The sequence below is a fragment of the Jaculus jaculus genome, chromosome 13 (genome assembly GCF_020740685.1).
Source record: "Jaculus jaculus isolate mJacJac1 chromosome 13, mJacJac1.mat.Y.cur, whole genome shotgun sequence".
Classification (NCBI taxonomy): domain Eukaryota; kingdom Metazoa; phylum Chordata; class Mammalia; order Rodentia; family Dipodidae; genus Jaculus; species Jaculus jaculus.
Window position 1 is genome coordinate 45,089,148 of NC_059114.1, and position 27,033 is coordinate 45,116,180.

The 27,033-nt window shown below is 43.3% G+C and overlaps 2 protein-coding genes across 7 annotated transcripts in view; both read right to left on the bottom strand.

The window, feature by feature from the left end:
* Nucleotides 1-27,033, bottom strand: part of LOC101615472 (protocadherin alpha-C2) — a 313,953-nt gene that overhangs the window by 277,942 nt on the left and 8,978 nt on the right. The window contains exons 2-3 of one of the 6 annotated variants that reach the window (XM_045132070.1): nt 13,472-13,567; nt 10,097-10,260 (exon numbers count right to left, since the gene is read on the bottom strand). The exons of 1 other annotated variant lie outside the window; for it this stretch is intronic. In XM_045132070.1, the coding sequence (XP_044988005.1) occupies nt 10,177-10,260; nt 13,472-13,567 (180 nt within the window). In that variant the 3' untranslated portion in view covers nt 10,097-10,176. Of the gene's footprint in view, nt 1-10,096; nt 10,261-13,471; nt 16,021-22,176; nt 24,662-27,033 lie in introns of those variants that run through there. 4 more of the 6 variants (XM_045132072.1, XM_045132062.1, XM_045132064.1 and 1 more) reach the window with 4 other exon arrangements.
* Nucleotides 6,574-10,060, bottom strand: LOC123454174 (protocadherin alpha-4-like; the record flags this gene model as incomplete). The annotated part of the gene is given in 3 exon segments (XM_045132796.1): nt 6,574-6,620; nt 7,389-7,425; nt 7,543-10,060. Coding segments are annotated over 3 exon segments (2,577 nt in total), but the record flags the coding sequence as incomplete, so codon positions are not given.

Here is a 27,033-nt window from a genome sequence, read left to right on the forward strand (position 1 = left end):
TATAGCTTATTATTTTTTTTATTTTATTTTATTTTATTTTATTTTATTTTATTTTATTTTATTTTATTTTATTTTATTTTACTTGACAGAAAGAGGCAGAGAGAAAGTGAGAGAGAAAAGGGAGTGGGCATGCCAGGGCCTTCAGCCACTGCAAAGAAACTCGAGAACATGCACCACCTTACACATCTGGCTTATGAGGGTCCTGGGGAATCAAACCTGGCTCCTTTGGCTTTGCAGGCAAGCACCTCAACCGCTAAGCCCTCCCTCCACCCCTATTATTTGGTTTTTGTAATGAGTGTATTTGTCCTTAAATACACTTAAAAAGCAAATTATAAGCCGGGCGTGGTGGCGCACGCCTTTAATCCCAGCACTTGGGAGGCAGAGGTTGGAGGATTGCCATGAGTTCAAGGCCACCCTGAGACTCTATAGTGAATTCCAGGTCAGCCTGGGTTAGAGTGAGACCCTACCTCGAAAAGCCAAAAAAAAAAAAGCAAATTATTATTCTAATTTACACTGTTAAATATTTGTATTTTATCAATGCTATTTCCTAAACAATTAAAGCTACTTGAATAACATATTTAGGTTCTGTTTTGGAAAATCTATTCAATGAATATTACTGAAAATTTCTTTTTTTAATTTGCCTGCAAAACCAAAGGACCTCAATTCGATTCCTCAGGACCCATGTAAGCCAGATGCACAAGGTGGCACATACATCTGGAATTCGTTTGTAGTGGCTGGAGACCTTAGTGTGTCCATTCTCTTTCTCTCTCTCTCAAATAAATAAATGTATATATTTTAAGAAAAAAGAAAATTCAGGTTACCCTCACCATGGAACTTTCTTCCAACAGCATGCCATTCAATTAGAGGAAGTAACAGGATAAAGAAGAGTGGAAAATGCATTCCACATTCTGACTTCAGGAGGTCTGGTTTTTGTTTCACTCTCAGAGTACTATTGGAACCCAGCATATCCTCGAGTGGTTTGGAAGGATCAAAACCTGTAAATGCTCAGAGGGGTGTCGATGCATCAACTGACCTGCAACTCAATAAACAGAGGCCACAGACTCAACTCATTAGTCTCTCCTTCATGACAGAAAGACAACAGTGGAGCAGGTACAAATTTTCTGACTACTCAGCCCACAGGACTCTTTCCTACCTCAGAATAAATATGTTGATAGGACAAAGTATGTTTTATATGCTTAGAGGCCACTCAGAAAAAAAAAAACAAAACAGGTGAGTAGATGTTATTACACCAGAATACCAAAGGGGGAAACGATATTACCAATATCAAAGTACCTCAAAAACGAAATAATCAGGCTAGAGAGATGGCTTAGTGGTTAAGCATTTGCCTGTGAGGCCTAAGGACCCCGGTTCAAGGCTCAATTCCCCAGGACCCACATTAGCCAGATGCACAAGGGGGCACATGGCACATGCGTCTGGAGTTCGTTTGCAGTGGCTGGAGGCCCTGACGCGCCCATTCTCTCTCTATCTATCTATCTATCTGCCTTCCTTGCTCTGTCTGTTGCTCTCAAATGGAGAAAGAAAAAATGAACAAAAGAAAATTTTTAATGAAATAATCACTAATAAAGCTGAAGAAATAAACACTTTTTAAATATTTTATTTTTATTTGTTTATTTATTTGACAGAAATAGGGAGAGAGAGAATGGGCATGCCAGGGCCTCCAGCCACAACAAACAAACTCCAGATGCATGTGCCACCTTGTGCATCTGGCTAACATGGGTCCTGGGGAATCGAAACTGGGTCCTTTGGCTTTGCAGGCAAATGCCTTAACTGCTAAACCATCCCTCCAGCCCAATAAACACTTTTTAATATCCCACTTTCAATAATGGATAAATCACCTAAGACAGAAATCAATAAAAGAAGAAAAAAGAGAACTTGAACAACACAACTTGAAGAACTTGAACTTGAACTTGAACAGATCAAGTGAAATTAACATATATGCTCAGAACATTCCACCAAGCTACACCAGAATACACATGCTTCTCAAGTGCACTCAGACTATTTTACAGGATAAAGCACATGTAAGCTCACAAAACAAGTCTTACAATTTTAAGAAGATTGAAGGAATACTAAGTATATTTTCCAACAACAAAGGAACAAAATTAATAGTGGAAAAAAACTTAAAATTTTGCAAATATGTAGAAAGACATACATTTGAGCAACCAGTGTATCAAAGATAAAAAAAAAATCAGAAGGGAACTTACAAAATATGTTGAGACAGATTGAAAAGAAAACATGGGCTGGAGAGATGGCTTAGTGGTTGAGCACTTGCCTATGAAGCCTAAAGACCCCGGTTCAAGAATTGATTCTCCAGTACCCATGTAAGCCACATGTACAAGGTGGCACATCAATCTGGAGTTTGTTTGCAGTGGCTGAAGGCCCTGGTGTACCCATTCTCTCTCTCTCTCCCTCCCTCTCTCTCTCTGTCTCTCTCACACACACACAAATAAATTTTAAAAAGAAATATTTTTTAAAAATTTTTAAGAAAACAAAACATATGAGATGAAGCAAAAGCATTACTAAAAGGAATGTTTATAGTAATAAATATCTACATTAGAAAAGAAGATCATGAATAAAGAATCTAAAGAAAAAAGGAAATCCAATGCAGAAGGAAAGATACAAAAGGGAGTAGAGCATAACTAAGCTATAGAATAGAAAATATAACAAAACTGGGTTGGTTTTTTTAAATATAAACAGAATTGACAATTTTTTAATTTTTTATTTTTTTATTTTGACTTATTTTAGAGCGACAGAGAGAGAGAGAGAAAGAGGCAGATAGAGAGACAGAATGGGCACACCAGGGCCTCCAACCACTGCAAACTGAACTCCAGACATGTGTGCCCCCCCACCTTGTGCATCTAGATAACGTGGGTACTGGAGAATCGAGCCTCGAACCAGGGTCCTCAGGCTTCACAGGCAAGCACTTCATTGCTAAGCCATCTCTCCAGCCCAGAATTAACAAATTTTTAACTAGACCAAGAAAAAACTCACAAGCAAATAAAATTAGAAATGAAAGAAGAGATATTATGATTGATGCCACATAAACGAAAAATATTTTAAGAAACTACTACCAAAACCTATGCCAAGCCAGGTGTGGTGGTGCACGACTTTAATTCCAGCGCTCAGGTAGGAGGATCACCATGAGTACAAGGCCACCCTGAGACTACATAGTGAATTCCAGGTCAGCCTGGGCTACAGTGAGATCCTACCTTGAAAAACATATATATATATATATATATATATATATATGCCAAAAAGGCAGATGCCCTAGAAAAATGAATGCTACAAAAAACATATAACCAATCAAGAATGACTCAGACTTTTCAAAAAAGACAAGTCATGAACACTTCCAAATTGATTTTATAAGTTCAGAGGCAGTACAGGGGGAAATGGAGTTTAATTCTTTTTTTTTTAAATTATTTATTTATTTATTTATTTGAGAGTGACAGACACAGAAAGACAGAGGGAGAGAGAGAGAATGGGTGCGCCAGGACTTCCAGCCTCTGAAAACAAACTCCAGACACGTGCGCCTCCTTGTGCATCTGGCTAACGTGGGACCTGGGGAACCGAGCCTCGAACTGGGGTCCTTAGGCTTCACAGGCAAGCGCTTAACTGCTAAGCCATCTCTCCAGCCCTGGAGTTTAATTCTTAATTCAGAACAATGCAACATATCCCATGTGGGTTATAGATATAATGTGAACAATGAAACAAAAGATTTCATAGAAAATTATCTTCATGGCATAAAGAAAGAAAATTATAACTTGAGCTCAACGGAAGAAATATGAGGGGCATATAAGCATCTAAAAAAATGTTCTACGTCAGTAGTCATCAGGGAAACGCAGATTAAAACTACATTGAGATTCCATCTCACTTCTGTCAGATTGGCTACCATCATGAAAACAAATGATCATAAATGTTGGCAGGGACGTGGAAAAAGAGGAACCCTTCTACACTGCTGGTGGGAATGCAATCTGGTCCAGCCATTGGGGAAATCAGTGTGGAGGTTCCTAAAACAGCTAAAGATTGATCTACCATATGACCCAGCTATAGCACTCCTAGTCATATATCCAAAGGACTCATCTCATTTCCTTAGAAGTATATGCTCAACCATGTTTATTGCTGCTCAATTTATAATAGCTGGGAAATGGAACCAGCCTAGATGTCCCTCAACAGATGAGTGGATAATGAAGATGTGGCACATTTATACAATGGAGTTCTACTCAGCGGTAAAGAAAAATGAAGTTATGAAATTTGCAGAAAAATGAATGGACCGGGAAAGGATTATACTAAGTGAGGTAACCCAGGCCCAGAAAGCCAAGTGCCACATGTTCTCTCTCATATGTGGATTCTAGCTACAGATGATTGGGCTTCTGCGTGAGAATGAAAATACTTAGTAGCAGAGGCCAGTAAGTTAAAGAGGAGACATAAAGGGAGAGAAAGGAAGGGAGGAGGGTACTTAATAGGTTGATATTGTATCTATGTAAGTACAATGATTGAGATGGGGAGGTAATATGATGGAGAATTGAATTTCAAAGGGGATAGTGGTGGGAGGAGGGAATTTCCATGGGATTTTTTTTTATAATCATGGAAAATGATAATCAAAATTTTTTTTTAAAAAGTTAACATAAATTCACCATGTGGGCCACAGTCTAAATGTGTGATCACTACCTGTATCAGTTACTTTCTTGCTGGGACAAAATAATAGACCAAAAGCAGCTTATGGACAGAAAGGGATTATTTCAGTTTACAGTTTTATGGGGAGTCTGTCATGGCATTTTTCACACCCTGGGGTCTTTGCTGCAACCTACAGTACAACTAAAGTGTTTTTTCCCCCTTAATTGATTTTATTTTTTACATTAAAAGTTCAGGAAAAAAAATAAAATTATAACTTGAGGCTATCTAAAATTAAGCTTTTCTATTCACCAAAATACAAAATGAAAGAACCAAAACCAAGCAAAGAAGCACTCGTGACCTCACAGTGGCTGATGATACCAACACAAGATTTACATAATAATAGGGGAGGGGAAAATGATGACATCAATGTAAAACAAGGACCACCTGGAAAGAAAAAGGGATTTTTGTGGGTTTATTGGTGTAAGGGGTGTGTACTGGACTCTGAAAAAGAGATTCAGTAGAGGGGAATAGAGGATTGTAACAAAAGAGAGTGGTGAAATAGTATATTGTATATATGAAATAATTATTTTTATATGTGAATTGAGGTTTCAATAAAAGAAAACACGCCACAGAGTAGAATATAAAATCAAAATGTGTTCAGAATAGGTAAACAGCTTTACATCTCTAAAAAGTAACAGTAACTTATTGAAAGGGGGAGGGGATATGATGGAGAGTGGAGTTGCAAAGGCAAAGTTGGGGAGAGGACAGAATTGCCTTGGTTTATTGTCTAAAATTATGGAAGCTTGTAATAAAAAATCAAAAGAAAAAGAAAAAAGGGGAGATTGCTCAGAGGTTAAGGTGCTCGCCTGCAAAGCCAAAGGACTCAGGTTCAGTACTCACATAAGCCAGATACACATGCATCTGTAGTTCGTTTGCAGAGTCTAGAGGCCCTGGCATGTCCATTCCCTCTCTCCCTCTACTTCTTTCTCTTTCTCAAATAAATAAATATCTAAAAAAAACAAAGAAAAAATAAAGAAACAGAAAAGAAAAACACACAAATATAGAAAGCAGACAAGGCTTGGAAGATATCTCTGTAAGTAAAGTGCTTATAGCAGAAAACAGGCAAGAGGCTTCAATAGCTATTGAACAAAACAAGATATAAAAGTGGACAATGATCACACAGAAAAGTGCTCAAGTTCACATAAAATTCAGTAAATGAACAATGAATTCAGGGCTGGGGAGATGACTTAGTGGTTAAGGCACTTCCCTGGAAAGCCTGAGAATTCATGTTTGACTCTCCAGGTCCCATGTAAGTCAGACACACAGAAACACAAGAGTGCAAGGTTACACATGTGCACAAGTAGGTGCACACATCTGGAGTTTGATTGCAGTGGCTGGAGGCCCTGGCATGCCAATTCTCTCTCTCTCTCTCTCTCTCTCTCTCTCTCTCTCTCACACACACACACACACACACACACACACACAAAGGCCAGTCTGTTGGGTTTGCCTCAAAAAAGATGATTTCAAAGTGATAATACAAAACACTTCCAGTAAAATGATTAACTCCACAGATACAGAGATGACAGAAAACAACTGGAAGTTCTATGCACTGCCAGTGAGACACTCTACTCCTAAGAATAGTTTGGACAATCAGTTGTCATATGCTGAAAAAAAAAATACACACAGAAATGTGTGCAGATGGCCATCCAAATAAACAGAACAGCATTATTTGAACTACACATAAAAATACAGCACAGGGCTGGAGAGATGGCTCACAAGTTAAGGTACTTGCCTGCAAAGTGAAAAGACCCAGGATCGATTCCCCAGAACCCACATAAGCCAGATGCACAAGGTGGCACATGTGTCTGGAGTCCATTTTCAGCTGGAAGTTCTGGCATGCCCGTTCTCTCTCTATCTGCCTCTCTTTCTCTCTTGCTCAAGTAAATAAAAAAAAAATTTTAACTTTTAAAAATACAGTACAAACTCAACTGCAAAATTGATACAGTATATTCATAGAAATACTAGAAATATAATTAAATGAACTATTACATGTAATATTTAGTGGTTATATAAGGGTAAACCATTTGAAAGGGGATGTCAGGACTTTAAGAGATGGAGATAACAGGTTCTCAATTTTAGACATTTGGTAGAGCTGTACTACTTCTATCCATCCATGTTTATGTGATGAAGGTAAATGATTACCACTGAAAATAGTGAACACAATATATATTAAGATCCAAGCTAAGTGAATTTTACAAATAATGACACAGAAGAAGGTAGTATGTATACATTGTCCTACTCCTATAAATCCAAAACACTATTTTTTAAATGATGCCTCAATATATGTCCCAGAATGTTTTCAAACTGCTATGCTCAAGCGTTTGTTCTCATTCACCCTCCAAGTACCTAGAATAGGAGGTACGCACTATTATGCCTGGGATCAAAAGATTTTATTTTAAGAGACTAAGTAGAGAAAGATAAAGAAATTTAGGCACATAAATTTGATTCTGAGAAGTAAAAATGTGAAGAAAATGACAGTAAACAAGGAATGACAATTTAGATTAAGAAGAGGTTTTAAGCTGGGCGTGTTGGTGCATGTCTTTAATTCCAGCATTAAGGAGACCGAGATAGGAGGATCGTGATGGGTTCAAGACCAGCATGGGAATGTGCAGAATGAGATCCAAGTGAGCCGGGGCTAGAGTGAAACCCTACCTTGAAAAAACTGAAAGAAAAAGAGGAGGATAAGAGGTTCTGACGCTGGAAGCGGTAGCATGTCCCATCATCCCACAGAGGCTGAGATAAAAAAGATCATCAGGCATCCCTGGACTGAAGAGTGAGTTTGAAGTCACCCTAATTGGGAATGAAAGTATGCCTTAAAAAAAGAAAAACGAGACAATCTGAAAAACTAACCTTTCCAAAGAAATCTCCATTCTGCTGCGGTTGGTCTTCTCTGTCCCTAGAATCCGATAGACAGGGGCTGAAGGCCATGAGGTCCGCTTTGGGCGGGCCCTCCCCAGAGCACACCCTGTGCCTCCTCTGCTGCGAGTACGACCAGCTGCCCACCGCGCTGGAGCACACCAGCACCGGCTTGCCAGGCCCGCACGCGCCCTCCGTGGGCGACGCCGCCGAGCACCGCAGCGCCACGTACAGCAGCAGCGTGAGCACCAGCAGGCTGGACACCGCGCAGATGGCCACGATCAGGTACACGTTCACGTCCAGCAGCGACGCCTCCCGGCCGGCGGCATCCACCAAGGCCCGCGAGCGCGACGGCGCCTTGGGCGCCTGACCACTGTCCACCAGGGACAGCAGCACGGTGGCGGTGGCCGTCAGCGCGGGCTCGCCATGGTCCTTCACCAGCACCAGCAGGCGCTGTCGCGGCGCGTCCGCCTCGTCCAGGGCGCGCGTGGTGCTGATCTCGCCCGTGTACAGCCCCACGCGGAACGGGCTGCGCGCGCCGCCCGCCTCCGGCTGCAGCTCGTAGGACAGCCACGCGTTGTAGCCAGAGTCCGCGTCCACCGCGCGCACCTTCGTCACCACGTGGCCCGCGCCCACTGAGCGCCACAGCAGCTGGCTCATGCCCGCAGCCTGCACCCCCGCCTCGGGCCCCAGCAGCGCGGGCGCGTTGTCGTTGTCGTCCAGCACGAACACCTGCAGCGTCACCTGGCCGCCCAGGGCGGGCTCGCCCGCGTCGCGCGCGCTCACCTGGAAGCGCAGCAGCTCCAGCTCCTCGTGGTCCAGGGGCTGCAGCGCGTGCACCCGGCCGCTCTGCGCGTGCACGGACACGTAGCTCGACAGCGCGCGCTCGCCCACGCGCCGCTCCACCAGCGAGTAGGTCACGCGCGCGTTCTCCTGCGCGTCCGCGTCCGTGGCCGACACCGTGAAGATGTGCGCGCCCGGCGGGTTGTTCTCCTTCACGAACACCGTGTACTCGGCCTGCGCGAACGCGGGCGCGTTGTCGTTCACGTCCGCCACCTCCACCGACACGCTGGCCGTGGCCCACAGCGCCGGCGCGCCTCCGTCCCTGGCGGTCACCACCACCTCGTAGCCGGGGGTGGTCTCGCGGTCCAGGGCGCTGTCCAGCACCAGCGAGTAGTAGTTCTTGAAGGTGGACACCAGCCTGAAGGGGACGTGGGGTGTCAGGGAGCAGGTCACCTGCCCGTTCTCTCCGGAGTCGCGGTCAGACACGCTGATCAGGGCGATGACGGTGCCCAGAGGGGCGTCCTCTTGCACAGGAAGTGAAAGGGATTTGAACTCTAACTTTGGAACGTTGTCATTGATGTCTTCTACTTCTACAATAACTCTACAGTGTCCAGAAAGTGCGAGTTGTCCCTTGTCGGTGCCCTCTATTGGAATTTCATAGGATGTGCATTCTTCAAAATCAATATAGCCATTCACAATAATTTGCCCTGTGACTGGATCTATGTGGAATTTGTATTTCACTTTTGGTGAAACATCAGTTGAAAATGAATAAATAATGTCTCCATTCAAGCCTTCGTCCATATCTGAGGCATTCACTTTAATTACCAATGTTCCATTCGGGATGTTTTCTGGTAATTTCACTGTATACAGTGATTGGTCGAAAACTGGAGCATTGTCATTGGCATCCAGGACCGTGACGAGTAACTGGACGGTGCCAGTCAGCTCTGGCTTGCCTCCATCCGTGGCTGTGAGCACCAAGTGCAGCTCGGGAGCTTCTTCCCTGTCCAAAGGCTTCCGTAAGACAAGCCCAAGCCCTTTTATTCTTTCATTATTGGGTGGTACGTCCAGAGAGAAATGTTCACTGGGGCTCAGTCTGTAAGTCAGCACAGCATTGACACCCACATCTGCATCCGACGCGCCCTCTAGTGGAATCCGAGAGTCAGGCAGCCTGGATTCCGGAATATACAGATTCTTTTGTGTGGATGGGAACACAGGCGGGTTGTCGTTAATGTCCCTCACCTCTACCTCCACGTGGAAAACCTGCAGCGGCCTGTCCACGATCACCTCCAGGTGGATGCCACACTCCGCGCTCCGCCCGCACAGCTCCTCGCGGTCGATCCGAGAATTCACAAACAAAATGCCATTCTGCACATTCACCTCCAGAAGGTCCCCGCGCTTCTTGGACGCCACCCGGAACAGGCGCGGCACCAGCTCCGCCAGCTCTAGCCCCAGGTCCTGCGCGATGCGGCCCACGAAGGTGCCGTGTTTGGCCTCCTCGGGGACCGAGTAGTGGAGCTGGCCTCTCCCTGTCCCCCAGGCGGCGAGCAGCAGACAGGAAAGCAGCAGGCACTGAGACTCCTGACCGCTTCCCCAGAAAAATTCCATCTCAAGTGCACAGCGCTTTGCTCTAATGTGGTCTTGTCTCAGGGTTAGGAGAAGTCTTCTGATGGTCAGTCCAGTGCCGCTGCGTCCTCCAGCTTTCATACTCCAGATGGTAGATAAGGCGTCTTTCCGGTGAGAACAACAGGCTTATATTTCCTCTTTAGTCTTTCTTCAGTTCGATCTATTTTCTGGTAAAGAGCGACATCATGTGGCTCTAAACCGTAAATATGGATTCTGGAAACACTACTGAAAGTGCCAGGTTTTATAAATTCCTTCAATGTCGCCAAATATGTTTCCCATTTTGCAGCATAGCATTACATTTTCAACCTGTGAAGTATGTAGTTCATACCAGTGACTGAATGTGCGCCTTAGTTTTACCAGAACATCAGTTATTTTCTACTGTGTTAATCGTTTCTCATGCATGTTTTAAGTGTTTACAGCTGTAGTTAATATACACTTTATATCATTTAATTGTGAAGTGTAAATTAGGAAAATTCATGATAAATTCATCCTGCTTCATAAAATACTGAGGATTGTTATTAATAAATGGCACTCTGTTCATCCTTGGGTTTGTATTATTGATGTTGAATCTTGAGGAGAATGGTATCTAGTGAACCTCTGATTCCAAATACAAGCCATTGAAAGACATTTGCAAATATCATTTTAAGAAATCAAAGAGTACAAACATTTAATTGACTGTCTTTGATGAGTCACCTAAGAGGCAAATGTGCATGGCAGATTTCATGAGGAGTTAGAAGCTTGAAATAAATATTTTGTGTGTAAAACATTCACTTCCCATGAGAAACAGTGATAATCTCATTTTTGCTCTCATGGTTTATAAATCTCTGCTTGCTCTCCAGTACCTAAGGTACCTAACTTTCTCTTTATCTGTACTCATATATTTTAGTCAAAAGTGATCAACTAAATACTTCATTGAAAATATACTGACTTTGTCTCCTGCATAAGAAATAGTTTGTCAAAACAGTGGCTGCATAATGTATTTTCATAAGGTATAAAGATAGCAAAATGGTTAAAATAGACATCAGACCAATCTAAAATGGGAGGTCAGGGATGGGATGAGGAGAGGGAAATGAATTTTTCTAAACTTTTTTCAAGCCAGTTTTTTTCTATTCCATAACAATTTGAAAGCACCCTGACTTGTGCAGAATTTCATTGTCCAAGCAATTAGACAGTCAGTTTTACCATCTTACATATGTTTCAGCACCAATCTTAAGTCACTTGAGGAAATTGTTACCTTAATTTCTCTCATTAATGAATTTTATCATGTCCTCCTGAAATAATGGTTTTACAGGTAATGATTTTATTTAAATCGTTTAGTATTTAATTACCTTTTGCTGGAGACTTATTCAATGTAAAGTATTTTCTTTCTTAAAAGGTTTTGGTTTGGTTTGGTTCGGTTTGGTTTTTGTTTTTGTTTTTTAAGGTAGTGTCTCACACTAGCCCAGGCTGACCTGGAAGTGACTATGTAGTCTCAGAGTGGCCTTGAAATCACAATGATCCTTCTGCCTCTGAGTGCGCCACCACATCTGACTTCTTAAAAGTTTTTTAAATACTTTATTTTTGTTTGCTTATTTGAGAGAGAGAGACAGAGAATGGGCACATCAAAGCCTCCAGCCACTGCAAACAAATTCCAGACACATGCACCCCCTTGTGCATCATCTAGCTTACATGGGTCCTGGGGAGTTGAACCTGGGTCCTTTAGCTTTGCAGGCAAAAACTACTAAGCCATCTCTCTAACCCCTCCTTTTGTTTCTTGTTTGAGATAGGCTCCCTTGTAGCCCAAGCTGATCTTAAGTTCCCTCTGTAGCTGGGGATTACATTGAATTCTGGTCCTCCTGCCTCCATCTCCCATGTACTAGGAATATAAAGACATGCAACCTATGTTGTTTGGTGCTAGTGGTTGAACTCAGGGCTATGTGCATGCTAGGCAAGCACTCTACCAACTGTGCTAAGTCCCCAGCATGATCAGATTTTCTTCAATTGCTTAATAAATTGTGTCAACCCAAAGTGGTCACATAGTAAGAAAATGTTATGTCTCATCGCTCTGCAATTATTTAGAGATGCGAAAACTCTCTAACCTTGTGTGCTGATTAATATATACTTTAATTTCCATATCAAGATTCTTGAGTTTACCTTAATTTTATGTCAATTTTTGACAGACATAATCTGAACAATCCTGGCTGTTAATGAAGATTTCCCAACAAATATATGAGTACAATTTATCTTCATACACAAGCAATACAGAGATAGCCATAGTAGTCATTTGCCACCTGTTGCCTCTTAACTTATGAACTTATTTCCTCCATGTTTTGTAGACAAATATTCACTTTAGTAAAAATAAAATAATAAACCCTCTAGCTTCTTTCCTACAAGAGCCACACTCACAAAGTCTAAGTTTTCAAACAAAACAGAAGTAAGCATGCTTTCACATGGACCAAACGTGTAGATATTTTACAAAATAAGTAAAGCACACTGAAAAACATAATATGTTCATAATATGTTCTTTCCCATTCATTTTAGTTTACAGACTAATTAAACGCATAGAATAAGAATTATATAGAAGCTAAACTTGGTTGCACATGCCTTTAATCTTAGCACTTGGGAAGCAGAGGTAGGAGGATTGCCATGATTTTAAGACCAGCCTGAGACTACAGAGTGAGTTCTGGGTCAACCTGGGCTAGACTGGGATCCTATCTCATGACAACGAAAACAACACCAATAACAAAGAATCAAAAACAGTCAATTTTGCTAAATAAAATTGCAAGGTTTAAGTAAAGGCCATATTTGAAATAAAGAAGAGGAGTAAAGACATAAAAGTATAAACAAAAAACAAGGGGGTCTTCATAAAAGAGAACATATGTAATAAACTATCATTTGAAAATAGATGGTTTAAGCATAATTTTTAAAAAGGAATTGTGAGCACTTAATTTGAATAAATGGGTGTGACAATTCTACCAAAGCCTACTAGGAATTAATTCCCAGTTAAAAAGACAACTGATTTTGAAGTACTGTAGTACACAAAGAATAGTTGGCCATAAAATGGAATCAAGTTCTGTAAATAATGCATTTCATACATGGAAAAAAATTCCATTCGTGTCTAAACACTTAGCAGTTTAATAATCCTACTATTGTTGCCCGGTGTGGTGGCACACGCCTTTAATCCCAGCACTCGGGAGGCAGAGGTAGGAGGATCACCATGAGTTGGAGGCCACCGTGAGACTATATAGTGAATTTCAGGTCAGCCTGGGCTAGAGTGAGACCCTACCTCGAAAAACCAATAATAATCATAATCATAATCATCCTGCTATTGTATTTATCAATTCGCATGCATTATATTCTGTTCAAACTTTAGTCTCAAGAAAACCAGGAATTTTACTCACAAATAGGAAAGCTGAAGATGCCAATTAGGGGGAACATATATAGTGTAATTAATTTTAACATATTTCCAACAGAGTGAAAACGCTGATGGTATGTATAAACAACAAAAGCATATTGTGGAAAGAAAAAAAATACTCACATTGACAGGAAAATCAATATCGCCAACGAGTTGCTCCTCTTTCTCTTGATTCATGGGACCTGGTGTAAGACTCGGACTGAAAGCCATGAGGTCCGCCTTGGGCGGGCCCTCCCCAGAGCACACCCTGTGCCTCCTCTGCTGCGAGTACGACCAGCTGCCCACCGCGCTGGAGCACACCAGCACCGGCTTGCCAGGCCCGCACGCGCCCTCCGTGGGCGACGCCGCCGAGCACCGCAGCGCCACGTACAGCAGCAGCGTGAGCACCAGCAGGCTGGACACCGCGCAGATGGCCACGATCAGGTACACGTTCACGTCCAGCAGCGACGCCTCCCGGCCGGCGGCGTCCACCAAGGCCCGCGAGCGCGACGGCGCCTTGGGCGCCTGACCACTGTCCACCAGGGACAGCAGCACGGTGGCGGTGGCCGTCAGCGCGGGCTCGCCGTGGTCCTTCACCAGCACCAGCAGGCGCTGTCGCGGCGCGTCCGCCTCGTCCAGGGCGCGCGTGGTGCTGATCTCGCCCGTGTACAGCCCCACGCGGAACGGGCTGCGCGCGCCGCCCGCCTCCGGCTGCAGCTCGTAGGACAGCCACGCGTTGTAGCCAGAGTCCGCGTCCACCGCGCGCACCTTCGTCACCACGTGGCCCGCGCCCACTGAGCGCCACAGCAGCTGGCTCACGCCCGCAGCCTGCACCCCCGCCTCGGGCCCCAGCAGCGTGGGCGCGTTGTCGTTGTCGTCCAGCACGAACACCTGCAGCGTCACCTGGCCGTCCAGGGCGGGCTCGCCCGCGTCGCGCGCGCTCACCTGGAAGCGCAGCAGCTCCAGCTCCTCGTGGTCCAGGGGCTGCAGCGCGTGCACCCGGCCGCTCTGCGCGTGCACGGACACGTAGCTCGACAGCGCGCGCTCGCCCACGCGCCGCTCCACCAGCGAGTAGGTCACGCGCGCGTTCTCCTGCGCGTCCGCGTCCGTGGCCGACACCGTGAAGATGTGCGCGCCCGGCGGGTTGTTCTCCTTCACGAACACCGTGTACTCGGCCTGCGCGAACGCGGGCGCGTTGTCGTTCACGTCCGCCACCTCCACCGACACGCTGGCCGTGGCCCACAGCGCGGGCGCGCCTCCGTCCCTGGCGGTCACCACCACCTCGTAGCCGGGGGTGGTCTCGCGGTCCAGGGCGCTGTCCAGCACCAGCGAGTAGTAGTTCTTGAAGGTGGACACCAGCCTGAAGGGGACGTGGGGCGTCAGGAAGCAAGTCACCTGCCCGTTCTCTCCGGAGTCGCGGTCAGACACGCTGATCAGGGCGATGGCGGTGCCAAGTGCAGAGTTTTCTAACACGGGTAGCGATAGCGACTTGACGACTAATTCGGGTACATTATCATTGATGTCCACAATTTCCACTAAAACGGTACAATGATCTGTCATTGGTGGATTCCCTTTGTCTGTTGCCTTTACCTGGATTTCATAAGATTTTGTTTCTTCAAAATCTATGTTACCTTTTACAGTGATGTTCCCAGTGATTGAATCTAAGTGGAATTTTGACAGAATGTCAGCTGGTAAATCCGCATGGAAAGAATACACAATCTCCTTATTTATTCCTTCATCCAAATCAGAAGCATTAACAACCACTACTAGAGTACCATTCTGTGCATTTTCTAATAACCTGACTTTGTAGACAGCCCTCTCGAATACTGGGGCATTGTCGTTTACGTCCAGGACAGTGATCTTCACCTGAGTCGTGCCAGTGAGCTCCGGTTTCCCACCATCAATAGCCGTTATTAGTAAATGGTGCTCAGAAATTTCCTCTCGATTTAAAAGTTTTTTCAGCACAAGTCCAAGAGATTTAATTTCTTCATCATTTCTTTTGACATCCAAAGTAAAATACTCACTGGAGTCAAGACTGTAAGACAACACGGAATTTGTTCCAATATCAGCATCTTTTGCACCCTCTAGCGGAAAGCGAGAACCAAGCTGCCGAGATTCATAAATAAACATACTCTTTTGTGTAGCTGGGAACACTGGCGGGTTGTCATTAATGTCCCTCACCTCCACCTCCACGTGGAAAACCTGCAGCGGCCTGTCCACGATCACCTCCAGGTGGATGCCACACTCCGCGCTCCGCCCGCACAGCTCCTCGCGGTCGATCCGAGAATTCACAAACAAAATGCCATTCTGTACATTCACCTCCAGAAGGTCCCTGCGCTCCTTGGACGCCACCCGGAACAGGCGCGGCACCAGCTCCGCCGGCTCCAGCCCCAGGTCCTGCGCGATGCGGCCCACGAAGGTGCCGTGTTTGGCCTCCTCGGGGACCGAGTAGTGGAGCTGGCCGCTCCCTGTCCCCCAGGCGGCGACCAGCAGACAGGAGAGCAGCAGGCGCTGAGCTCCAGGATCTTCTCTCCAAGAAAACACCATTGCCAGCCTTTTCTAAAGTTTACTCACTCTTACATCGACACACGAATTTAAAAGATAATTCGACTTGTTCGTTCTTCATTTCTTAAACGTCTCACCGTTACCATTTTTTCAGATATGATGACGGAAAAGATCATGTGAACATGGAATACAGACTGCATTTCTTTTGTGGAGAAAGAACTTGTGGTGGACAGCGACACCAGGTGGATAAATGTGTAAGTATTAAATGAATTTACCTTCTTTTCCTTTTTATGTACTTAAAACTTGCCCAGAATTCGCATTTTCAACTTGTAAATTTCAAGTATTTATAAAGCGTTTATGTTTTATTAAAGGGTATCCTTGGAATTTTCTTGATAACTCACCATTTCAATTATTCTAATTTTAATGGCATACACAAAAATATTGTTTGGTTACCGTATTAACAGTTGGAAATGCTTCACTTATGAAAGGTATTGTTTTGTTTCTCTTGATGGAAACATCCCATTAGATTTCACAACAGTCATCTAAGATAGACTACATCCCATTAGATTTCACAACAGTCATCTAAAATAGACTTTAAGATAATTTGCTCTTTTCACAAGTACATCCAGGTTATTTAACCTAAAAATGGGGGAGGGGCTTGAAGTAGGGTTCCACTCTAGCTCAGGCTGACCTGGAATTCACTACGTATTCTCAGGATGGCCTCAAACTCACAGTGATCCTCCTACTTCTGACTCCTGAGTGCTGGGATTAAAGACATGCCACCATGCCTGACTAAAAATAGTTTTAACTGACAGTATCTGGATGGAAACTCTATCTGATTTAAGGTTATACGTTCAAAAACTTGTCCTCCTGGAAAAATCAGTTTTTGAGATTTATAAACATGAAACCATTGTGATATTGAAATATTTGCAATGTGTATGTATTAATATACAAAACATATATATTATGTAGGTTTATTTGCATGTATATGTACTGTTATTTTGGCTAGTATCAACTTATAAATGGATTCACTTATATTTATTTTTAAATTTTTTTATTTATTTGAGAGAGAGAGAGAATGGGTGCACCAGGGCGCAACCAAACTCCAGACACATGTACTAGGGAATTGAACCTGGGTCATTAGGCTCCTCAGGCAAGTGCCTTAACCACTAAGCCATCTCTCCATCCCCACTTACACTGATTGATTAAGCAAATATGTAAACCATTCTCTCATCGATTCAAGGACAATGCCCTTGTTAAATGTTTTAACTCATATTTACAAAAAGATGTCAGATTTCTCTCATTCTTGCTGGCTTGTTTCCCAAAGAGTTGATCCAGAGCCTGAAGCATGTAGGCAAGGGATCTACCAGAGCTACATCCCTAGTCCAGGGTCTACTATTTACAATGGTGCTCTTTTTATTTTTTAAAGGTTTAGTTATTTATCTGCAAGGAGAGAGAGAAGAAAGACAGAAAGAGACTATGGGTGCACCAATGCCTCCAGCAGCTGCAAACAAACTCCAGATATATGCACCACTTTGTGCATCTGGCTTTTACATGGGTACTGGGAAATCAAACCCAAGTCATTAGGCAAACACCTCAACTGCTGATCTATCTCTCCAGCTCACTACGGATATTCTTTTTGAAGTTTATTTACTGTTGTGAGACAACACTGAATGATTGGAATGTTTGTTCCACTAATAGTATATTGAGTTTTCCATACTCTTCATGCATGAAATTTTGCCTGTATATTCTATAATGTTCACAAAAACCAATGGTTGTGTTATTAATGATCTCTGCTATGAATGAATTTTAGATTACAGTCACTTTAAAAGTTTTTACTTAGCTAGGTGTAGTGGTATACATCTGGCATCCCAGCACTTGGAAGGCTGAGGCAGGAGAATCATGAGTTCTGGGCCAGCCCTCAGCTACATAGCAGGACCCTAAATTAAAAGCAAACAAATAGGGCTGGAGAGATGTCTTAGCGGTTAAGTGCTTGCCTGTGAAGCCTAAGGACCCTGGTTCAAGGCTCGGTTCCCCAGGTCCCACGTTAGCCAGATGCACAAGGGGGCGCATGCGTCTGGAGTTCATTTGCAGTGGCTGGAAGCCCTGGCACGCCCATTCTCTCTCTCTCCCTCTATCTGTCTTTCTCTCTGTGTCTGTCGCTCTCAAATAAATAAATAAATAAATAATGACAAAAAAAATTTTTTTAATTTTAAATTTAAAAATTTTAAATTTTTAAAGCAAACAAATAGGGCTGGGGAGATGGCTTAATGGTTAAGGCACTTGCCTGCAAAGCCAAAGGACCTAGGTTTGATTCCCCAGAGCCCACATAAGCCAGATGCACAAGATGTACATGCATCTGAAGTTTATTTGCAGCAGCTGGAGGCCCTGGCATGCCCATGCACTTTCTCTCTCTCTCTCTCTCTCTCTCTCTCTCTTTCTTTCCCTCTCTCTCTCCTTTCTCAAAAAAATAAAATAAAAATATTTTAAAAAATAAATAAATTGTGATAGGGAGGTAATATGATGGAAAATGGAATTTCAAAGGGGAAAGTGGGGGGGGAGGGAATTACCATGGGATATTTTTTTTATAATCATGGAAAATGCTAATAAAAATTTAAAAAGCAAACAAACAGAGCTGAAGAGATGGCTCAGCAGTTAATGGTGCTTGGTTACAAAGCCTGATGGTTCAGGTTTGATTCCCTAGTACCCACATAATGTCAGATACAAAACGTGGTGTATCTGAAGTTTGTTTGCAGTGATAGGAGGCCTTGGTGAGCCCATACTTTCTCTATCTGCCTCTTTGTTTCTCTCTCAAATAAATAAAAATATTTTTAAAACAAACAAAAAAAGTTGAAGGCTGGAGAGATTTCTCAGTGGTTAAGGCACTTGTCTGCAAAGCCTAATGACCCAAGTTAGATTCCCCAGTACCCATGTAAAGCCAGATGCACAAAGAGGATCATGAATCTGGAGTCTATTTATAGTGGATAGAAACCCTGGCCTGCCCATTTTCTCTGTAGCTGGGCATGATGACATATACTTTTAATCCCTGCACTTTTTTATATATCTATATATCAAATATATAATTAATTTCTACTTGATTTTTAAAAATATTTTTATTTATTTATTTGAGAAAGAGAGAGAAATGGTCAAGTAGAAACAGAGAGAGAGAATGGGCATACTAGAGCCCCCAGCCTTTGTAAACAAACTCCAGATGAATGCACCCCTTTTGTATCTGGCTTATGTGGATCCTGGGAAATCGAACCTGGGTCCTTGGAATTTGCAGGCAGTGCCTTAACTGCTAAGCCATCTGTCCAACCCTCTACTTGATTTTTTGTTTGCCAATTCATAAAGAACTAAGTAAACATTTAAGGAGTTTTGTTCATTTTTCTGTTTTTGCAGTACTAAAAATTGAAGTTAGGGTCTTGGCCATCCATTATAGGGCAAATGATTTATCACTGAGCTGTCCTAAGAACTATTTCCTTTTATGTTTTGTTTTGTTTTAGTTCTTGAGGTAGGGTCTTGCCCTAGCTAAGGCTGATCTGGAATTTACTATGTAGTCTCAGGCTAGCCTTGAACTCACAGCAATCCTCCCACTTCTGCCTTCCAAGTGCTGAGATTAAAGGTGTGTGCCACCACACCCAGCTCTAAGAATTATTTCTAAACAGCATGGATCTGAGAATTAAATATACAAACTAGGGCTGGAGAGATGGCTCAGCAGTTAAGACACTTGCATGCAAAGCCTAATGACCTGAGTTTGATTCCCCTGAACCGATGTAAAGCCAGATGCAAAGTGGTACACGTGTCTGGAGTTTGCAGTGACTAGAGGCCCTGGCCTGCCCATTCATTCTCTTCCTTTTCTTGCAAATAAATAAATAAATATTAAACATAAACTAATATTTCAATTATCATTTCAATGGTCATATCTTATAATGTTGATTTGAAAATGATACAAAACTAGAACTTGTAAACATCATAGACTATAAGATGCCTTTGACAACTATTGTGATACTGTACATTTGATTATATTTAAGAGTTATATTAATTGAAAGGTTAATTTACAGTTTATAAATATAAATGAATTGTGTTACAAATTAATTTGTAACAGAGTAGTCTCTAGTACTGATTATCTGCAGATAAACATAATACTAAAGGAGCAATGAGTTTAGAATATTGGGCCATTGTGTACATAGGTATCAGTGAACAGTTTCTCTGTTCATCTAGGTAACATAGTCAAGAAAAATTGTGCACATAATAAGCCCATAAGTATTTATTAGCCAATAGATTATGACTCTTGGAAATTTGTAAAAACTAAATACAATTATAAAGGTTTATTATTCACCTATAGTAGGAACACAGTGGCTAGTGCCCAAGTTCCCTGTAGAACAGGTTCTCTCTGACCATTCAGACACTCTGCTCACCAGTCTTAAGGAGGTGGTGGGTATCTCGGGTACTCTAGGTAGGATGCCTCTTTCCAAGAAACAGTATCATCCTCATTTGTTTAAGTAATTTGTGTTCTCTATATAGTCTCAGATGAGTCTTAGGAAATACATACTTTCTATTTTGAGGCTTATCAACTCTGATAAGATAAATTTCTAGTATGAATAGACTCTCCTTAAATGGAGTGTGAAATTTGATTACTGAACATCCAAACTCAAAATGAAAAGAAAATCTCCTTTCAAAAAAAAAAAAAAAGTGGAACCTAACGGTTGGTCTGGTCTACCTGAAAATGGTAGAGGCAATGATCACTTAGTGGACATATGTATGTACTTCACCAATGTGCACATGTATCTATCTGAAAAGGGGCAGCAAACAGTTAAGAACTGAAAGGTAGAGATGGTTTTAGAGAGTTTTTGTTTTTTAACTCAAAGCATCTTCCTTTAGTTGGACTAAAAAGAAATCTTTCACAAGTATAGGTCAAGTTCAGTGTTTTAATTATACAATAAGAAAGTTTCCAATGAAAATGCAGTCATCCAATCCAGGCCTTGTCATTTAGAAAAGCTCCAATTTCACTTGGAATAATAATGTTGCCAAGTAAAGCTGAGTGAGCTTGTGGTGATGGAAAATATAACTCCAGGCATAGAATGAGATGTCAAAGGAGTGGTCAGTTTCTTCACAGAGGGTGGTCTGCATGCACAGCCTAATAATGCTGATACTGAACAATGAGTAGTCAACCACTAGCATACAGCCTAAGTCAGAGTGCCTACCGACACCAGTATAATTTTATTAAAGTGTTAAAATTTGAATCAGGCCAGGCATGGTGACACAACCCTTTAATCCCAGCACTCGGGACTCAGAGGTAGGAGGATCACCATGAGTTCAAGGCCACCCTGAGACTACATAGTGAATTACAGGTCAGCCTGGGCTAGAGTGAGACCCTACCTCAAAAAAAAAAAAATCTTTGCTCTGTGAACTCTCTATTTTGCCTGAAAACTCAAGAAATTTTGCCGCTATAAAATCTTGATCCCTTCCAAAATAGATTATTTTACTTATTAATGACAAATCTAAAAAGCATTCCTTAAGTGCTGGCATATATTGCAATGGTCATTGATAGATATTATCAAAGGCACTAGCATGAAAGGATCCACTCAGGCTATATTCATTCACAATGAAAAGCAACTTATTAATGGATGCAAAATCAGGCAAATGCAGACACATCCTTGGTCAAAGAGTAATTTGGGAAACATCCTATGTACATAATATACTCTTGCTCTGAACATATCCTGAAGAATAAAGTGTCTAGTTTAGAATATGTATTTATCTATGTATTATACTAAATCCTTAAATTTTTCCAATTGCCATTTTTAAAAGAATAACACAAGGAAAATATTTAAATGCTAAATTATCAAGTTTCTCTGAGGTGATTTTTCTTTTTGCTAAATATTTTTAATTAATTTATTTGTGAGCGGGGGGGGGGGTGGAGAGAGAGTATGAGTGAACAAGGACCTGTTGCCTCTACAAATAAATTCCAATGTCATGTACCATTTTGTGCATTTCGCTTTCTGTGGGTACTGAGGAATTGAACAAGGTCCCATAGGCTTTGAAAGCAAGCACCTCCAACCACTGAGCCATATCCCCAACCCATGAAGCATTTTTTCATTACTTCAAGGTACTATTCCTCAAACAGATACTGACTTATTAAAAAAAAAAAAAACTGAAAGTCAAAACATTTGAGAAAACTGTTCACCTGCAAGAAATTTATCTCTAGTTGAAAACAAATATTCTGTGGTAAAACGATATAAAGTCAAAACTGTAGGTCTAAATTATTGATAGACATGATGAAGAATATCTATATTCTAAAGAAAGAGCAAAATTTTAGAACTGACAAGAAACAGTACAAAACCCACCTTTCCTAAGTACTCAGATTCTGAGGGTTGTTGTCTTTCTTCTGCGGAATCTGGGCCTTGAGGTAAGCTGGGGCTGAAGGCCATGAGGTCCGCCTTGGGCGGGCCCTCCCCAGAGCACACCCTGTGCCTCCTCTGCTGCGAGTACGACCAGCTGCCCACCGCGCTGGAGCACACTAGCACCGGCTTGCCAGGCCCGCACGCGCCCTCCGTGGGCGACGCCGCCGAGCACCGCAGCGCCACGTACAGCAGCAGCGTGAGCACCAGCAGGCTGGACACCGCGCAGATGGCCACGATCAGGTACACGTTCACGTCCAGCAGCGACGCCTCCCGGCCGGCGGCGTCCACCAAGGCCCGCGAGCGCGACGGCGCCTTGGGCGCCTGACCACTGTCCACCAGGGACAGCAGCACGGTGGCGGTGGCCGTCAGCGCGGGCTCGCCGTGGTCCTTCACCAGCACCAGCAGGCGCTGTCGCGGCGCGTCCGCCTCGTCCAGGGCGCGCGTGGTGCTGATCTCGCCCGTGTACAGCCCCACGCGGAACGGGCTGCGCGCGCCGCCCGCCTCCGGCTGCAGCTCGTAGGACAGCCACGCGTTGTAGCCAGAGTCCGCGTCCACCGCGCGCACCTTCGTCACCACGTGGCCCGCGCCCACTGAGCGCCACAGCAGCTGGCTCACGCCCGCGGCCTGCACCCCCGCCTCGGGCCCCAGCAGCGCGGGCGCGTTGTCGTTGTCGTCCAGCACGAACACCTGCAGCGTCACCTGGCCGCCCAGGGCGGGCTCGCCCGCGTCGCGCGCGCTCACCTGGAAGCGCAGCAGCTCCAGCTCCTCGTGGTCCAGGGGCTGCAGCGCGTGCACCCGGCCGCTCTGCGCGTGCACGGACACGTAGCTCGACAGCGCGCGCTCGCCCACGCGCCGCTCCACCAGCGAGTAGGTCACGCGCGCGTTCTCCTGCGCGTCCGCGTCCGTGGCCGACACCGTGAAGATGTGCGCGCCCGGCGGGTTGTTCTCCTTCACGAACACCGTGTACTCGGCCTGCGCGAACGCGGGCGCGTTGTCGTTCACGTCCGCCACCTCCACCGACACGCTGGCCGTGGCCCACAGCGCCGGCGCGCCTCCGTCCCTGGCGGTCACCACCACCTCGTAGCCGGGGGTGGTCTCGCGGTCCAGGGCGCTGTCCAGCACCAGCGAGTAGTAGTTCTTGAAGGTGGACACCAGCCTGAAGGGGACGTGGGGCGTCAGGGAGCAGGTCACCTGCCCGTTCTCTCCGGAGTCGCGGTCAGACACGCTGATCAGGGCGATGACGGTGCCCAGAGGGGCGTCCTCTTGCACAGGAAGTGAAAGAGACGTTATTGAGATTTGTGGTGCATTGTCATTGGTATCCACAAGTTTTACCGAAATTTTACAGTGTCCTGACATTTCTGGAGTTCCTTTGTCAGATGCAATGACGTGAATATCATAGGATTTCTTTTCTTCATAATCCAATTTCCCCTTAGTTCTTATTTCCCCTGAGGTAGGATCTATTTTGAACTTGGTTTGTATAGTGGAGGACATTTCACTACTGAGTGCATATACAATCTCGCCGTTTGAGCCTTCATCAGTATCAGAAGCATTTAATTTGATCACTAAGGTTCCGTTTGCCGTGTTTTCTAACAGTTGTACTTTGTAAATTGACTGAGGAAAAGTAGGTTCATTATCATTCACATCTAGTACCTGAATGAGTATTTGAGCGGTGCCCGTGAGCTCAGGCTTGCCTCCATCAGTAGCTACCAGGAACAAATTCACTTCTGCATTTTCCTCTCTGTCCAGAGATTTGCCCAGCACAAGAAACAACGACTGGCTTTGTTCATCGTTTGTCTGTATGTCTAGAAAGAAAAATTCACTTGGGCTGAGCTTGTAGGAGAGAAGAGCGTTTACTCCAATATCAGCATCAGATGCTCCCTCTAAAGGAAACCTTGAGTCAAGCACTCTGGATTCAGGAAACCGGATAGTCTTTACCGCCATGGGAAATAATGGTGGGTTGTCGTTAATGTCCCTCACCTCCACCTCCACGTGGAAAACCTGCAGCGGCCTGTCCACGATCACCTCCAGGTGGATGCCACACTCCGCGCTCCGCCCGCACAGCTCCTCGCGGTCGATCCGAGAATTCACAAACAAAATGCCATTCTGCACATTCACCTCCAGAAGGTCCCCGCGCTCCTTGGACGCCACCCGGAACAGGCGCGGCACCAGCTCCGCCAGCTCCAGCCCCAGGTCCTGCGCGATGCGGCCCACGAAGGTGCCGTGTTTGGCCTCCTCGGGGACCGAGTAGTGGAGCTGGCCGCTCCCTGTCCCCCAGGCGGCGAGCAGCAGACAAGAGAGCAGCAGACACTGTCTGACTTCTGGGCCCCCTCTCAGAGAATGCATCACGACTATTCCTCGGTGAGTTGGTCAATTAAAGGATCATATTCTGCAAAAACATAAATATTCTAATCCCTGATCAAGTCCTGCTGCTTCTCTTGTTCAGCTATCTGGAGTAACAAAGGGACTCTGTATAGTTCTTCTTCGAGAACACTCGCTAGTAGACAGCGACACCATGTGGCTACAACATGTTTCTACTTTATTGATACTAACTTTCAGTGCAAACTTCAGTAGTTTTAAGTATAATGACATTGTGAAATTTTCATCTCCTAATTTTAAAACTGTATATCCATCAGATCATAATCCTCCTTTCCTCTGGCCTTGACCACTAACTTAGGTGATTCATGTAAGTGAAAACATACAGTATTTGTTCTTTGACTGGCTTATTTAACTTAGCATTTAGACTTGAAAATTCATTACGTTGTGGCATTTCACAAGATTTATTTCTATTTAAATGTTTAAAAATAGTCTATTGTGTGTACATATTACATCTTGTGTATCCATTCAACCATCATAAACGTCTGGGTTTCTTCCAAATTTGGGCTACTGTAAATAGTGCTGGTACCAACACAGATGTGCAAATATCTCTTGGAGATCTGATTTCAGTTCTTTTAGAGTACTACTATCTGGTCCTCTCTCTTAAAAGCAAGCACATGGGAATAAAAATATATTTTATCAATTGAAAACATCTTTCTATATAAATTGATGTTGTTTTGTGATTTAATTTTGATTTTTGAATTGTTTTTAGATGGTTGAGAGTTAATAATGCATTGGCTTTTCATTTGCATATTATTTTTATTTTAGAAATACTATCTTCCTCTTATATTTGAATTTTCATGAAAGGAAAACAAACTGATTTCTTTTTTGAAGTTAACTACTTGAAACTACCTTGTTTTATTAATTCGTACATAATTTCTTCACATTCACAATTATAGCAAAAATAATATAGAGATGAAAGAAAATGAATCAGGAATGAGTCAATACACAAAATCCATAATATAGTGTCATTTTCCATTACACCAAGCATATCACAAATTTTATTTTTAGCTTCTTAGAGCGAAACGAAAACAAGATGAGCTGAAATTTTTTTCCAATGTCCATTATAAACAACAAAGAACAGCTAGATTTTCCTGGTGCTGGAACCTAGTAGTAACTTTTCTCTGAGTCCAATATATTAAAGTACTTATTTATACCATCTATAAAGTATGTGTTTATATTTCCCATAATCTAACATGAATCCCAAGACAACTGACTCGAGTGGGAGGGGGAAGCAGACCATATCTTATTGGCATGTTCATGAAAATGGGTAATTATTTACTGGTTTAGAGCACATCTGTGTCTATACATATCAGGAACACAACAAGGAAAATACCTCCCCATTTATAATTTCTTCTTTTCCTCTGTTGGCCTTCTACTCAGTTAGACTCTTCTTATGTACCCCAGTACATACCCAAGGTAGCTGTCAGGCATCTATGACTACTTTAGTGACTCTCAACATACAGTGTCTCTTTCCTAATAGTCTCACAAACATTCCTAAATATCCCCTCTTGTGGTCCAGTTTGGATGATATCTCTTTCCATTGGTCAGTAGTTGTGATGGTTCCTCCATAGGCCAGACATGGGTTACTTGGCCAACTTTGGAGCCAGAACATGCAGGACATGTAAATTATATAGACTGAATGGGAGGTTCCTTGAAGGACATGGCATCTACCTAAATTCTGCTCAGTTTAAACTATTAGACATAGCTTCTGAGTAACTATTACAACTTTACATAGATGGGATATAATTGGGTATGTATGACACCCACCAACTCTTATAATCAGTAGCCAACACATTGACCAGTATCAAAACGTTAAGAAATTGTACCTAAGTAGCAGGATACAAAATAAATACACAGAAATCAGTAGCCTTCATATATGCTAACAACAAAAACACAGAGGATGAAATCAGAGAATCACTCCCGTTCACAATTGCAAAAAAAAAAAAATAAAATAAAGTACCTTGGAATAAACCTAACCAAGGAAGTAAAAAATCTCTACAATGAGAACTTTAAAACACTCAAGTGAGAAATTGCAGAAGACACTAGAAAGTGGAGAAACATCCCTTGTTCCTGGATTGGAAGAATCACTATTGTGAAAATGGCAATCTTGCCTAAAGCAATCTACACATTTAATGCAATCCCTATCAAAATTCCAAAGGCTTTCTTCATGGAAATAGAAAAAACAATCCAAAAATTCATTTGGAATCACAAAAAACCTCAAATATCTAAAATAATACTGAGCAACAAAAACGAGGCTGGTGGTATCACCATACCTGATTTTAACCTATACTACAGAGCCATAGTAACAAAAACAGCATGGTACTTGCACAAAAACAGACATGTAGATCAGTGGAACAGAATAGAGGACCCAGATGTAAGCCCAAGTAGCTATAGCCACCTGATATTTGATAAAAATGCCAAAAA